At 40.2% G+C, this 15,730-nt stretch overlaps 1 protein-coding gene across 5 annotated transcripts in view; it reads left to right on the forward strand.

Moving 5' to 3' along the window:
* BRD3 (bromodomain containing 3) overlaps window positions 1–8,137 on the forward strand; it is a 506,564-nt gene extending 498,427 nt beyond the window's left edge. Inside the window, exon 12 of one of the 5 annotated variants that reach the window (XM_069241568.1) lies at window positions 7,622–8,137. In XM_069241568.1, coding sequence (XP_069097669.1) covers window positions 7,622–7,623 — 2 coding nt within the window. In that variant the 3' untranslated portion in view covers window positions 7,624–8,137. The remainder of the gene's footprint in view (window positions 1–7,621) is intronic. The other 4 variants (XM_069241563.1, XM_069241564.1, XM_069241567.1 and 1 more) reach the window with 4 other exon arrangements.
* Window positions 8,138–15,730: the final 7,593 nt, after the last annotated feature.

Below are 15,730 nucleotides of genomic sequence, written 5' to 3' on the forward strand. Positions count from 1 at the left end.
CGACCATCTGATGTTTAATTAAGCATATGTGGCTATATAGTTCTTCCAAAAGCCCAATTTGCTGTATTATTATTTATTTTTACCATGTTCTGAGCTGTTTGGTACCAACGATGGACAATTTAAAGAGTGAAGTTGTCCTTGGTCAAATCAAATACTCTACAATGAGCAAGTTGAACAAATTCCAATTGTGTCAACATCATTATCCCCGTTTTGATAAGCCAAGCTGAATGCCTCTGCAGTGTCCCTTGGCCCAGTTGCTTCCAAGGGTTGTGTTGAAGGCCAGTTACTGTAAAGACTGAGAAATAGCCTGTGTGTGTGTGTGTGTGTGTGTGTGTGTGTGTGTGTGTGTGTGTGTGTGTGTGTGTGTGTGTGTGTGTGTATATATAGTGTCCGATTTCATGAAAATTCCTCAAAGCCCCTTTCTCATTCCATTTGAAAAAATATTTCGACCAAGTAGTGTAATGCTTTCTTAATTACCTCAGTCTAATTGGAACGTTTTGCTGCGCCTTTGGTACTAATCATGGTATCAGACATGTTCAGTTAGTACTGCATGGTTCCTGCAACTCATCCCGTATGTGCTTTATCACAGGTACGTGTGTTTTATTTCTGGCTCTCTTTGATGTTGGTAGCCTCTCTTGAAGGGTCAGGGCTCGGAAGCTTCCATAGAAGAGCAGACTACCTTTTTTATTTTTACGTAATCCCTGCTCGACGTGGATTATATCATTCTAACTAGCTCCCATTTGCTCTGCTTGGATACCCGATTCATGAAGGTTCCTTTTAACACAGTACATCTTATGACAGCCATTTTCCCTCTCCCCTTTGTTATGAAGATGTTTGTGCTCTCATATTCCAGAAACACTTCCAGTATTCGTGCTGAGCTTGTGCAAGTATGCCTGAGAAATATTCTGTCACATTTATGGAATATGGCCATGATGTCGGTTTATATTTGTCATAAACTGAGTTTTGAATACACGCAAACATGTCATTGTGGTAGATAATTGGTTAAGTACTTGTTTTGTCGATGTTTGTAGAGCAGACTTATGCTGGGATTCTAAACCTATGCAAATGAAACTGTAACATCTCTAAGTTTGTGAAGAGAGAACACTTCATCAGTGCTTCTCCAGTGGAGATGATAACCCTTTTCTTAACATCAGTCAGTGTTGAAGGACTCGTTACACCGCTATATTCCTCAAAAATAAGCACTCAAGAGAAAGTTTCCCTGTTCCTTTTTATTTTTCAGTACCGTCAAATTCATTTCATTGGACAAAAAGCTCCATCACAAACCATTCAGTGATTAAAACAAAACAAAAAAAAACGGCCCATCTCTAATCACTCGTCTTGAACGTTCAATCTGCCTCTTTTTAGGATGCTGCTTTGTGAGTGCTTTGAGATGGGTAATCTGTGGGAAGGAGTATCCATTAGAAGAACAAGTTACTTAGCTCTACAATCTTGGTCAGGGATACATATCTTTGTACAGATTCCATTGAAGCCTCTCAGCTTTCTGATTCCTTACAGGGTGTAATGTTCATTGAACTCACACTGTCCTTTTCTTTACTTGCTTTATATTTTGCTAGATATTTCTTTTGTTCTGAACTGCAGGAGGTAAGGTGAAACCGGTGACAATGGGGCCAGATATCGCATTTATTTAAGAAATGTTGCCAGTGCAGCATAACTTACTTTGCAGAAATCTTATTGTGAAGTATTGACTATTACCATCTCACCCTTTTTCAAGCTTTCTTAAGATTAGTGATGGCTAAAGTTAGATTCCTTCTTGACATTGTTTTCTTGGCCTTTTATGAAGTAGCTTCTTTTGATAAACCTTCACCCCCTCATATTCAACTTCAGCTGTCATTATATTGAGTTAGTTTCCTTTTTATATTTTTTTCTTCGTATTATTTATTTCCTTTTATCTGCTGTACGATGTGCTTAAAGAGCCAAGTGTTAAGGCCAAGCACCCATCCCTCAGCCGTAGATCACAACTATCAGCTGTGTGACACTGTAAGATCATACCGTTGTGTATCCTTTAATTCACTCTCTTCAGCCTAAATAGCATCATTTCATTGCTGCTGTCTGATTAATTGGTATTTGGTTGCAGCGCCTGCTGCATTGTGTGCATTTAGGAGCATTTTGTGGGTTAAAAACTGAATTAAAGCACAAGTTCCCTCCAGCATCACTTGGCTTGCATGCAGAACAAGTGCATATCTGTCCTTATTCTGGATTTGGTCGTTAAAACAAAAAGGTAGTTTCACCGTATTTGGCCTTGCAGAGGGTAACACTGGGGTAGATGAAAACTGACTCAAAACCATACCCTGTTGTCACTATCCCTGGGAAGGGAAGATCTGGACAAGAGCCCATTTTATTTCAGGGTTAAATTGTTATCTGCTCTGAAAGCAACCTTTTACAGAATCCAGCTCCTTCTCTAAGCAAATTGTTTCAAAACTGCTACTACACCAAAGAGTTGAGCCAGTGTCTCATTGTGGGTGAGGTACTGCTTTAAAAACCCACTCCACTGCGTGTTCTATCTTAGCTCCTCCTGTTGGTGGTCTGCCCGTGATGTACAGATAACATTTGAGAGAAGTTTTAACAAAGAATGTCAGTGTACGTAAGACGTAATACAGGAGGCATGCCTCTCCTGGTATTCAGGCACACTCTGGCCCTCTTTTTTCCCCCAAAACACTGGAGATTCGAGAAAAGCAGAAGCACTGACATGCATTTTTCCCTGGATCCTGCCTTCTTTGGTAACAGCCACAACACTCCTCTTAGGAAGATGCCCTGATGCCGAAGCCCTTCTCTGTTGAGGAGTACTTGCCCACTCCACCTTCTCTGCTAGCCATGTTTCTTGTGCAGCAGGACCTAGCATCCAGTTCCCCAGTAAAACCATATTGCTCTTTGGAGTCACTTCTGTTGCTGGCAGTCCGTAATCTTAGTCCACCATCTTAAATCTTAGTCTGCTCTATATGTTTCCTTGGTTGTTGCGCCTCAGTGGATGAGGGCTTCATGTTAGAAGGTTGAATTCAGTCAGACATACCAAGAGCAAATAAATCAGAATTTGCCAAAATCATACCACTTTGCTTAGTAAACAGCTGTATGTTCTGCCTTTGTGGTCTTCTGTCTACAGCTTGTACTCCTGCCTGTTTCTCGGAGTGTGAATTGTAAGTCTAAGGGAACTAGCCTGCCTCTTTGCCTCAAGTCCTGGTATTGCCTCTGTCACTTCTGGTGCAGCTCCCACAGGCACGGGTGCAATTTCTGAGGGTAGACAGCCAGTTCCAATATACCACTAAACCCTGTCCCAGCAGCTACTGCAGGTTCTGGTTCAGCTTGTGGTCTAGCCTCCTGCCCCAGGCATTCAAGATTGGTGCAGAAAGATCCATCTTTCAGGTACCTTCTGACAATAGATTTCAGATTGAACTAAGCAGACATCAATCAAGGCATCGGTATATATGACCCACTAAACCACAACTTACTGCCACAAAGTCGTTACCCAGACAGTTAAGAATCTGGCAGTCATAACTGCTCACGCACAGAAGCGAGGGCTTAGTTACTGACAGCGAAGGAGGCACATCAGATTTGGCCGGAATCATTTCTCATAAAGCGCTATCACAGTCTTCGACTGACATGAGTTGGAAATTCCAGGACAGTCCAGTATTTTTTCCTGAAGTTTCCAGCTCAGTCTGTAGTGGTGATGGTGACTTCCCTAAAGTGAAAGACATTGATCTCCCACATGGATAAGGAAGTAAGAGTTTTACTAGGTTTAGAAATCTACCAGTCCAGTTGTGTATCTGTGGAATGCAAATGTGAAAGCAATTATGCCATCTATGTTGGTCCATCTCTGTTCAAACTCCTCTTGCTTCTGAACTATGCCAAGGATGAGTTAAGTGCTCAACCTAGACAACTAAAAACTAAAAAAAAAATAGTTGACGCTCAAGTCCTCATTGACACTGGCACCAGGACCAAGAAGTTCATAGGTTTTTGCCCTCGCTACTGACCTCTTAGTTCAGCCCTTGGCCATGTAGCTAGTATCTAAGGAAGAAGTAACCGAACTATTCCTCAATGAAAAGAGCCTGTTAGCTTGATAGGTATGAGGTCCTGACACAGTGTAGGATGGACAGTAATGGCAAAATTCCTAAGTACCATCCTGGAATTTGTGCTAAATCTACCTCTTCTTTGCCAGCTGTTGAAGGGCTTCAGAAACTCCAGCTCCTCATCTTCCACCGGAAGCAGTTGAAGATGAATTGCTTCCTGGGGAAGGACAAGCATACTCTTCAACAGTTTCAACAGAGGCCACACCAGTGACTTACTTAAGGACCAGTCACTCTTCCTGCTGCCATCTAGGATCCTACTCCTATCCAGGAACGTGAGTGTGTTGAAGGTTTGGAAGCTTCCTCTAAACTATCTCTGCTGGACCCAGAAAGCCAACTATATAGATCACCTGTTTAGTGAAGGCTGTCTCTCCTCTACGACTTCCATAGCCATTGTAACTGAAACTGCTTCTACCTCAGCAGCACAAGATGTTCTGCATCTGGTAAGGAGACTACTCACTTTAAAAGCAGTCCTGTCCAAAAAAAGGATCAACACCTACAATACATACTATATCCGTGTCCTGGGGGGGCTGTCTGTACCCTCACCCTTTATTTTCCTCCTCTATCATCCTCTATAAACTTAACCAGTAGTTCTTCCCTCTGCAGAAGGTGCACAGTGCAGGCATATATCCAAAGTTTCAAGATGCTTAAATCTTTGTGGTGTCCTTAAGAAATGCAGAAAATACCTCGATTTCAGAGGGAGAAACCAGCACTTCCAATAGGGGACAGTGCTTGTTTGATTCAACATTACTACACTGGCTTTTTTTTGGGATCCTTGCCTTGGTGCCTGCCTCTTTGCAGCATCAGAATATTGACATTTAGCCATCAAAGGAGGAACCACCATTCAGCCTGCATCCTGCTTGCCTTAGGATCTTGTGATGAACTGCCCCAGTTCCAGGTAAAAAACCTTGTCTGTTCTGAGGAACTAAGACTTACAGTGGGATAATAGATAACATCATATTTTACTAGCCGCTAATGTTTGGCGCTTCGGGATGCTTCTGGTACTGATTTGTCCTCAATTAGGGTTCACCTCATGCCAAACTATAGGCATCTTGTTGTTTCACCTGAAGGAATGTTGGACGGTGCTGCTAGACAATCAGTAAATCACACCCCAATCTGGCTCTCTGGTTTAAACCTAACAATAGTGGTGGTGTGTCTGATGTAGTTCCAGTCTCGACACTGACTCCTCAGAGTTTGTGTTGGTCTCTTTGCCCAAAGCTCTATCATTACCTTATGAGACTGGTCAGAATTAATTCTCTCAGCATACAAGCTCGAGGCAATCCTAGTGCTGAAAGCCTTTCTGCCAGTAGCTTGATCTGGAATGTTGATCATTTGCACTGTAAGCCCCAACTCTCTGCTGTGTGATTACTTAAGAAGGCACCAACACTCACTGTGTTGGCTGGCATTGGCTCTGTGGGAGTAGTACATGCAAAATAGTATGTTCCTTTTAGGCTCTTATATTGTGGGTATTGATTGTGCTACAGTAAAGCCTGATCAGCCTTGTCCACTCACTTTAACAAGTGGGAAATTCTCAAGGAAATCCTCAACCACAAAAGGCTGGGTGTTGTCCAGCCATAGACATTTCCTGTGTTTTCAGGGGACATGATGTTGGATTGTATAGCCATTTCCATGTGCTTTCCCTGCATCTCCTCTGATCCTGAGAGACCTTCAGAAGCTCGGGAATTGTCACCCATAAGGGCGTAGGCTTGACCTTGCCAAGGGTAGTTCTCTGTCCTCAGTATACTTTAGAAAATCACATTTGGCTCCCCCGAAGGATAGACTTTGTGCCAGTGTAAGCATGCAAATTGTACACCCTTGCCTGCAATCAGTCAGCTGGATGGCTTAGTTTCTTAGGAGTTAACTTTTTCACGTTTAGGTCTTCCTTAGAAATGTTATGTTCTCTGGAGACTGCTCAGAAATCCTCTGGCAAACTATAGCATAAGAGAAAATAGTTGTTCTATCACTAGGCGCTCGGGAAGAGCATCAGCCTGCTCACATGTGTAGTGAATGCCATTGTATCTACGTTGGCTCATCAGGTTAAACGGGATGCAGATGGATATTTGCAAAACATTACTTGTGTCCATTTGTTTTCTCCTTTGAGACAGCGAACTGCCTTTTGGGACGTGAACTGCACTTAAGCCAGGTTTTTAAGAAACCTTTTTACATATGGTTGCATGTGCCTGAAATTTCTTTCCTCCTTGATCGTCACATCAGCTAGGCGGAGAAGTGGTTCCTTCATATAAGAAATGCTGTTGCAATTCAGTCTGAATGAAGAGATTACTCTTCTGGCATTATTGATGCTTGCTTTATGTGGGCTGAAGCAAGGCTGTGTTGCGTGAAGCACATTTTTGTGCCCTCTTAGAAGGCAATGATGCCACCTGAGTGTCTGAGTCCGCCATTGCCTGATGAATAATGTCCTGTATCTAACCTTCCATTGTCTGAGCACATTCTGAAAGCCCGAAAGTGGTATCAGTGCCTGTAAAAGCTATCCTATCAGGGCCACACGTTTTTAAGGGTCGATGTAAAATTTAGCCAGGAACCTCTCGTATCTGTCTGGGCCACATGAGTCTGCTTTCACCTCCTTTGTCTTGTTGATAGTTAGTGTAATCCAGCCACAAGATTAATAATGGGAAAGCTGGGGCAAAGTAGAAGGATAGTCATCTCTTCGGTGTTAGTACTATTGGGCCATTACTCTTTCCCATTGTCAACTCACTCGGGCTGAACCCCAGACATAATTTATTAAACACGTTCAGTGGTTTCTCGTTTCTCCATAAGGGGAACTAGCAAGGTCATGCTATCCATGACTTGTTTGTGCACAGTACAGAGACACAGAGCTCTGAACCGCTAAAAAAGCATGTACCTGTCCCACACAAAACATGTTTGGGTGCATTCAGGGTTTATAATAGGAGAGAACATACATATTAAGAGTAACAGTCTCCAAGAAGGTAGTGTCCTCTTATCTTCATGGTGTCTTATTCACAGGGGCCACCATGTTTTTTTTTTTTTTGTTTATTTTGCTATGCAGCTTGCAAAACTGATGTGCTCCCTCATTGAGGGAATTCTTACTTTTTTCAGCTTTCCATGTTCTTTTCTGAGACTGATTTCTGTAAATGGTTTTGATTGTGTTTTAGAACAAACAGTGCCAACCCGTATTTCATCTTTAGCAATTGGTTTGAGATCGTTCTCGGACTACCCTTTTTAATTGGCCTAGATTAAGTGTGTTAATTCAGAAACACCATTCTTTGATCCAAAACTACTACTTTTTTGTACATATGTTTCCATTGTTCGTATCTTTCAAATATGCATTTTGATCTTTTTATGACATTGCTATGAGTTTATATTAATTCTACTGGCCTGCCACTAAATTAGTTTGGCTTGCAGTGTTTAATTGACTTTTTGCTTTTAATGATGCCGCGGTGGGCCTTAGTTATTTTGCGTAGATCAAAAGCAGGCGTAACTTCAAAAGTGGCCTATCTTGTTGCAGAATAATAAGTGTGGTATTAGAATAACTTTCATGGTATAACATATTTCTTTATCTACAGAAAAGTCTGGGTCACATTCAGCTGGTGGTCCATCTCGTCTTAGCAGCAGCAGTTCCTCTGAATCTGGAAGCAGCAGTTCAAGTGGTTCCAGTACCGACAGCAGCGATTCTGAATAAATCCTTGAGGTTTCAACACGCAAAAGACAAACATGAGATCCTGCAGTGTTCCCTTCAAAGGATAATGTTTAACTTATGTTCCTTGGTGTGTTTTCCTTTTATGTCCCATTGCACATAAAAAGAAAAAAATCTCACTGTTCGAGAACCAGGGATATGCGAGGATCTTGGTGATGTAATTAGATCTAACGGGAAAAATAACTTATACAAAGGTTTTTAATGCGCTTATTTTTAACAAAAGAAAAAGAGTTGTTGGTTGAAAACGTGTTATCGACATGTTTAAACATCCAGTGGTTTTAAAAAAAAGAAAAGTTTGTAAAAGTTATCTTGGAAAACATGCTTGCAAAAGACACTTTCCCCCTGTTTAGACTAGACATCTCTGCAAAGTTTTTTTTTTTTTTTTTACACAAAAAGAAAAATGAAAAAAATATAATCTAACTGTCAAAATGGTACCTACCGTCTGTGCGAGAGATGTTAGCCTTTGAATAGATGTCTGTATTTTGTTATTGGCACTAGTATTCTTAATCTCAAGTGTACAGTGTGATGAAAACATCAGATGCTACCATCTTTTATTTTTTAGTCTTACTTAAAAACAGGTGTGCTGTGGATTGCCCACGTGTATCTTTAAGTTCAAGGCTTGTTATTGGGGTGACTTAACCAAGAAGGGGGCACTTCAACTTAAAAGCCCCCCTCTCCCCAAATACACCATCGAAACAGAAAAAAATGGGATGATTGTAGGAGTATGTTTAATCTTGTGCTTTTCGTGACATGATGGCCGATCCTATTGGTAGGGATCAGTGGCTTGTCTGTCCCACGAAATGCAGGTTTCCTTTGCGCTGAAACTTTTTACCTCAAAAAAAAAAAAAAAAGGACTGCAAGAGGTGAGATTTCAAAGGTTCAGCACTTTTTTTTATCCACGAGTGCAGCCTAGCATTTTATCCTGCACCACTGCAACACATTCCGAGAGTTGTCCTCACTTTCATGTATATACGCATTTTATTTATTAACATCATTGGTTATTTTTAAGTGCATAAAAACTTTAAAAAGAAAAAAAGCGCAACGGTAATTAAAAGGAGATCTCAGAACTCTTCCTGGTATATTGCTAAGGTTTTTCAGTGAAGGGTGCAGTGGTGCTTACCGCTCTTATCGCCTGTTTCGGTGCTTTGAATTGTTTTATTCTTTCTCAGTTTTTTTTAAAATTCATTTTTGTACAGAGTTGTTAGGAGACTCCTTAGATAAAGATTCCTTACAGCTGCAACACAACATATATAAATATATAAATATTTTTCTTTTTAAAGATTTTCAACTGGCCTCTTTAGGAACTTTTTGTAGCTAGTTTGTTTCCCCCCAAGTCTTTAAAAAAACAAAAAAATCCACGCTTTGAAAACTTATGTGAAAAATGTATAGTAAATTCTAACTTTTTTTTTTTTTTTTTTTTTTTTGTTTTTTTACTTTTTATTGTAAAGGAAAAAGTAATATACAAAGTTTTTAAACCACCTAGAATTTTTTTTAAACAGGTTGCTGAGTCGTCGTTTTACATAGAATGTGCAAACGTTGGATTGGAAGTTACCATATGTTGCTAGTTTAATTTTATTGGGATGGTAGCTGAGGAGTTGAATGGCACTTCTTGAACTGAAACATTGCAGAACATTTTTGGGTTACCACCAAATATTCATTTCTGGTAATATTAGTCAATTTGACCTTTTTTAAATGCAAAAATATATTGATTAAAGAAGAGATCGGCCAGAGTTATCCTAGACAGGCACATTCAGTGAAGGATTCCCCTGGTATATTAGAGGGAGGCGTTATTAATTACTATTTGGTGCCTGTGGAGCATTAAGAAAATAGGACTTTTTGGCCAACATTTCCTTTGCAGTGTTTATTGCAGGAAGCTAGCAGCCCCATTTTGAATGTTCCATATACCACAAACCCCAAATATAAACACTGTACCGTTGTAAAACTGTAATTAATGTATCCATTTGTTTATTATATTGAATCTGCTCTTCTTAGCCTGCTCAGCTTCCAATTTACAGGAGAATGACTGGAACCAAGATGTTTTATAAGAAGTCCCTGAAATGTAGCCGTTTCACATCTAGGATTGATAGAGTACATTGGCCTGTTAAAATATGACATTAAAATTACCTGCATTGAAAGGTATCCTCGAGCATTTGTGGAGCATCTAACCTGATACTTAAGTTTCTTTGCAACCCATCCTGACGATGGGAAGTTGGACCACATAAACACCAAATGTAGCCACGCAAATTTGGCAATGCACTGCTTGATTCATGCATCCTGCCTATACACTGTTACTAGAATAAGTCCCATTTGGTCAAGACAGTTCATGTTTATGGCCGTCACATGTTCAATTATTAAGTATTGTGTACCGTTCAGGCGATGTATGCAGGTTTTTGCTGCATCACCCTGTGGAGCAGTAGGTGTTGCAATGAAGTGTATGGATTTAGTTGTAATATTCTCAGGAGCAACGGTGCTCTCACAATTGGAAATACAAAGAGGGGTCACTAAATATGCGTAGTCACCAGCAGAGATAAAAAGCAGTTTTAACTCTCAAAGCTTTATTTTCCAGTTCTTGATTAGAGCATGAAATGGGGCTAGTCATTTTTCTGTACAAGAATTTCTAACCCATAATTGCTGTGTAATTCAGTCATACTGACCCACACTGCTGTCCGGCACGGAAGCTTCTTTTGTTGTGTATCCAACTAGGCTTGCAAAAGGTATATAACAGTACCAAAAAGTATTTCCCCCCATCACACTAGCCTCTACTCCCCCTCACCCTAACCTCTGCTTTAATTTATTACCACCATCAGTTTTACTGAAATGGTACTGTTACTTTATGCTCTACGTTTTGCAAAAAGTTGGATGTTAGTTACTGCCTCAATCTTATGGATGTCAAGACTTTCTGTAATGCGAGTTTCAGTGTTGTACCTGTTAATAACTAATGATCTCCTGTTAAAACGTAATGATGATCAGGTTAGGTTACAGGCAATTTTAAATGCAAGTTTTTTTTATGCAGCTCTGTGGTTTTCTCCTTAAAACTTTGACACTCATTACAGTATGAAAAAGAAAGTGGAGCGTGACTGCATCGAGTCACACCTCTGTCACTGAAAGACCAATCTTCCAGCATGCCACCCTTCAAGAGGACCATACTGTCCTGCATCTTGTATGTGTACCTCTATTACGGCATTGGAGTCTGCTATACTGGTTCATATCATGATCTGACTTACATGTTGCATAACTCATGCTTTTTCCTACTCATACATGTTACATATCTTTTTATTTTATTGCACATGTCCATACACAGTAAATTATAGCAAAGCTGTAAATATGGTCTTTCTTAGCTATGTTGTGAACAAGATGCAAAATGGCAGCAAGTGTCTGTGCAAATCTATTAAGACCAATTGTGCTATCCCCTCGTGTTTTCCCCTAGTGATATATTCCCACTGAGTGCTGAGTTTCTGGAGCTACTACGTATCTGCAGGCCCACCAAACTAGAAGTCAGTGGATACAGAAGTTTGGACAAAGAAGAACGTGTATGCAATACAAGTTAGTTGACAACATAAGGCTATGATAGTGGTCAGATTTCAATTGTTGATATGAGCCGAGATGACCAGGTAAAACAGAGTTCCTTAACATGGAGCTGTATGGCCATTTTGTTCGGCAAGTGTTGGTCTTTAATTAGCATAATGCTATGTTATAGTATGAATACTTTAAAACCTACCACTAAACCTTTTAGGATCCCATTGTACAGCATTGGTTGGGCAATATTAACATATGTAATGGCTTTCCGACGTGCTTAAGGTTCTTAATAGGAACAGTGTGCATAAGATGAGGATATGATTTGGAAAGGATAAACCTTGCTTGAGATTCTCATTGGGGTCAGATAAAATCACTTAATTAGTTGGGCCAACAGCATTGACTTTTTAGTGCCCCTTTGCTGCTCTGTTGTGAGGATTACATATGAGAAATAGAATCTTACTAAAAGTACATATATCCAGTGAGTGCCTTCATGGACACCTGTTTAAAATGGTGACTTTTTGGACCTTTTAATTAGATGGTTTTGTTTGAATGCAGATTGTGACTGAATAGATTTGTATTGCTACTCTTGTCTTGGAATAGCAGGTACAAGAACGCCACCCCACCCCCCATGGCCAGGAAGGTTTCACAAGCTGAGTCAGGGTTCTCACTGTTCCTTGTAATTGCATCAAAATAGCCTTTTGAGCGATCATACTAATCCCATCAACATTATGCTTGTTGGGCCTTGACTACACACCCATGCTCCTTTCCAGAATTTAGAAATGAACGTTTAAACCTTTACTCATCCTGACAAAAGCATGGTACCAGTCTATGCCAAATGTTTGACGTACGATTGTGCAGAATTTGAGTGTTCTATTGTTTATTTTTTTACACAGTTATATTTTACTATAAGCCTTTATTTGGATGCAATGATGGATGTGAGACTGAGCTTGTTTCGTTCTAAAGTCCCATTTTTCAGCTTAACAGGAAATAAAAGTAGGCATTAAATAGTTCTTCCAGTAGATAGGCAAAGGTAACAAGATAATCTGCTTGCTGTAATTTTGCTTAAATACAAATCCGCTTTATACTTGGCACAGTTATTTGGGAGGGAATTAAACTTTGAAACATTTTTTTTATTTGCACCTGTGAAACGGTATAAATAGTCAAAGATAATCAAGCAATACCAAATATGAAGACTCCATGAAGGTTTCTTGTTCAAAGCGTTTGTTGTGTTCAATAATTGCAAGCATTGTTCACATCTTGAAGATCATTCATTTCTGATCATATAGGCATTGAGGCCCTGGGCCTTTTTTAATGCTTATAAAGAAAACATTCTAAGAGATCTATAGTTAAGTTGGCAACACCGATGCAGAATTGTCCTGATAAATGGAGATGAAGTCTGTATGAAACCGTGTCAAGTACTGGCACTCAGACCACAGTTGGAGTTTCATATGTGGATTGCATTGCTTATGGTCCCAGGACTGACCAGCTGCACACTGTCCTGCTCTTCTACCTTCTGTCCTATTGAGAGGACCCTGAATCCACCATTGACATATAACACTGTTTATTACTGACTACATTTTCATTAGAACGATTCTGCATTAGTGACACTGACATAAGCACATTCACACAAGGACAGTTTCTTCACAAGCATTGAAAAAAAATCCATAGCCTGTGCACCATGAAGGAGGCAAACGCATCTGAGGCCATATTACACAGGTGCCCGAGGGAGCATAAAAGGCGTTTTACACCCGCTTTGTAAGCCCCCACGGCACGTTGGTGTTATAGAAGGGGCACAAGCATTTGCGGGCCCTTCTGTAATACATATAGCTCTGGCTCACATATAGTACCAGTGCTACCACTAAAAGGCCACACCCTTATGCAAATGAGGTAATCTCTTTGTCTCTGTACCCATGTTGTATTACTGATGTTTATGCAGAGGCAAACATGCCTTTAGAATGTGCATTGAAAGAGACCATAAAAAGGTGCCACACTTTCAGTATGTCTTTCAAAAGCAGCACTCTAAAGGGTTTGAAAGGGGGTCCCATGGATGATCCCCCTGGCCCCCGCCAGACATCCTCTTGCAGGCAGATGCAGTCGCTCACTGCACCCACCTGCAAGGAGATATCTAATCCCTTTTAAAAGTGCCGGCTGGTTGCCACCTGCAGAGAATCATGGGCAGCCTTTACAAAGCTACTCTATTTCTCTCGCAGCTGCTCTGAGGGAAGCACATTCTTCCTGATAGGACGCACTTTCCATGTTTGCGCCCGGTGCACCTGCTTTAAGGTGCGCCATAATGCAAACATGGAAAGTGCACCCTGTCTGTAATGAGGGCCCTGGTTGTCAAACTCAAATGATCTTCTTGCAGTACAAGACGTGAACAGTATTTACAGTTGCCAAACACAACAACAAATGGCTTGAACAAGAAACTGTTATGGAGCCTCCACATTTTGTATTCCTTGATTATTATTTTTTTGGACTGATACTATGATTAAGCAAAACTAACTCCTTTTTAAACCTTAGGTGTCTGTATTCTGTATGTTCGTGCTCATCTCTGGGAAGGAGGGTCCTGCCAATGTAGCAATATGAAAGTATTCATGCAACAACCACATAGCCTTATTGGCTTAAGTTGGAGGGAGCTCAAGACTTGGGGCCATTTTTGTAATGAACGGTATAAATGAATGCTAGAATATTTCACGTAGGAGCGGGATTAGCACTAGCGGGTTGTCATTTGGTCTCTTCCTTAAACTACCAGATAAGGTGTACCTTACAATTTTGGTGCAATTCTGAACTAAAATCCTATTGTATCCTTTTATTTAAAAGGCACAGCAATGTTAAAAGCTGAAATGGAGCTTGGTGCAGGTACTAAAATGGTGTACACCAACGATGAGTAGGAAACCTATTTTTAAAATTAATAAATAAGAAAGGTAGTTCTTTATGACCACTCAAAGGCTGTATTTGTTTTGATTGGGAATTGTGAAGTCCATTCATTGAGAGCATTAATTCTGCTTGTATTGTAATATCCATTGATGCTCGTCTACATTCGCATATCCTAAATTCATTAAATGAATAAAATCACCAGAAAGAAATGTAGCTATTCATTCAGGATCCAATACTTTTTTTCTGATATTGACATAATACTTCTATCAAAAGCTATTTTTTCTTTTATATTTAAACAGACAATTTTCCTTATGATGTGCATGCAAGTTTACCGTAACTTTCTTAAAACTTTTTAGTGCTGTTTATAGTATATTCCTGTAAATGTCAGTTATTTGAGAATGAGTCTGTGTTAGGTAGTTTTAGCTTGTTAATTGCAATGCTGGCCTCAACACAACAGAGTTTTCAAAGTATAAATAAGGGTAGAAAGTAATCTTTGTTGTTCCTGGTAATCATGGACCCTGCTCCAGGGGCTAATGTTTTGTTTTCATAATAAACGAGAACAAAAATACAATTGTGTGTTCTGTTTTTTGTTACACATCTGAATTGCTTTGAAATTTGCCTCTGATTTAAAACCAAGAATGGAAGTGCCCTAAACACACTTGGTGGTTAATGAACCCCTTGAATTAAACTTTCTCCTGTTTTTCTGATTTCAAGAAATATGTATCTATAATCTATAAGAGTAAAAGCAAGTATGGATGAAATGCCTGATAGATATTGGTTTGTTGCACCTTGGTTTTCTCATTTTAGATTGTAAAGCTGTGAGAATTATTTTCTGTTTGAGTACATTTTATATTTTTCATAGAGGGCTCTACAATTTCTAGAGGAGTTGATTTTTAATCATTACTTGATTACTCATATAAAACATGTTTGTGGCGTGTGTAGTGGTAGAAACACATTCTGTGCATCGTCCTGCCATCTAGTGTTTGGCTTGGACGTGTGCAAGTTATTTTCTTCAAAGTCTTTATAATCACGAGATATTGTGACTCTTCCAATAACTGGTAATGTGCATAGGCATTGTCTCTATTTCCAGAGTTTCTCTGCTTTCTGGTTCGGCCGTGTCTTCACCAAATTCTAGGTTGACTCTGCACAGTTGTTGTCTTCAGGCCCGTTTGGTTTCCCCAGACCTTTTGGTACAACAATCAGAGCATCCTATACATTTTTGGTGTAGTTGCATCCTTCATCGGGCTTGGCGACCGGTATCTACTCGAAGCCCCACTTGGGTCTGCAGCCATCAGTCTTTTCCTGAAAATTTTCAGTCTGTGACCGTCCTTAAATTGCAGACTGTCATATGCTAGGCACTGGCACATGTCAACTCCAGCACTTAAGAAAACACAGGCATTAACACTGATCCATGATGGACTGGACTCCACAGTGCCAAGCATCCCTGGACAGACCTCAACCAGGTTTGCACCAAAAGGGCCACAGAAGACCTGGCTCCCATTGCCACACCAGCTTTGCCTTCGATAGTGCCTTTTTTTCTGGCATCAAAGACACCCTCTAGACAATCTTTGGCTCTGAAGACTCC

The sequence above is a fragment of the Pleurodeles waltl genome, chromosome 6 (assembly GCF_031143425.1).
Source record: "Pleurodeles waltl isolate 20211129_DDA chromosome 6, aPleWal1.hap1.20221129, whole genome shotgun sequence".
Taxonomy (NCBI): Eukaryota; Metazoa; Chordata; class Amphibia; order Caudata; family Salamandridae; genus Pleurodeles; species Pleurodeles waltl.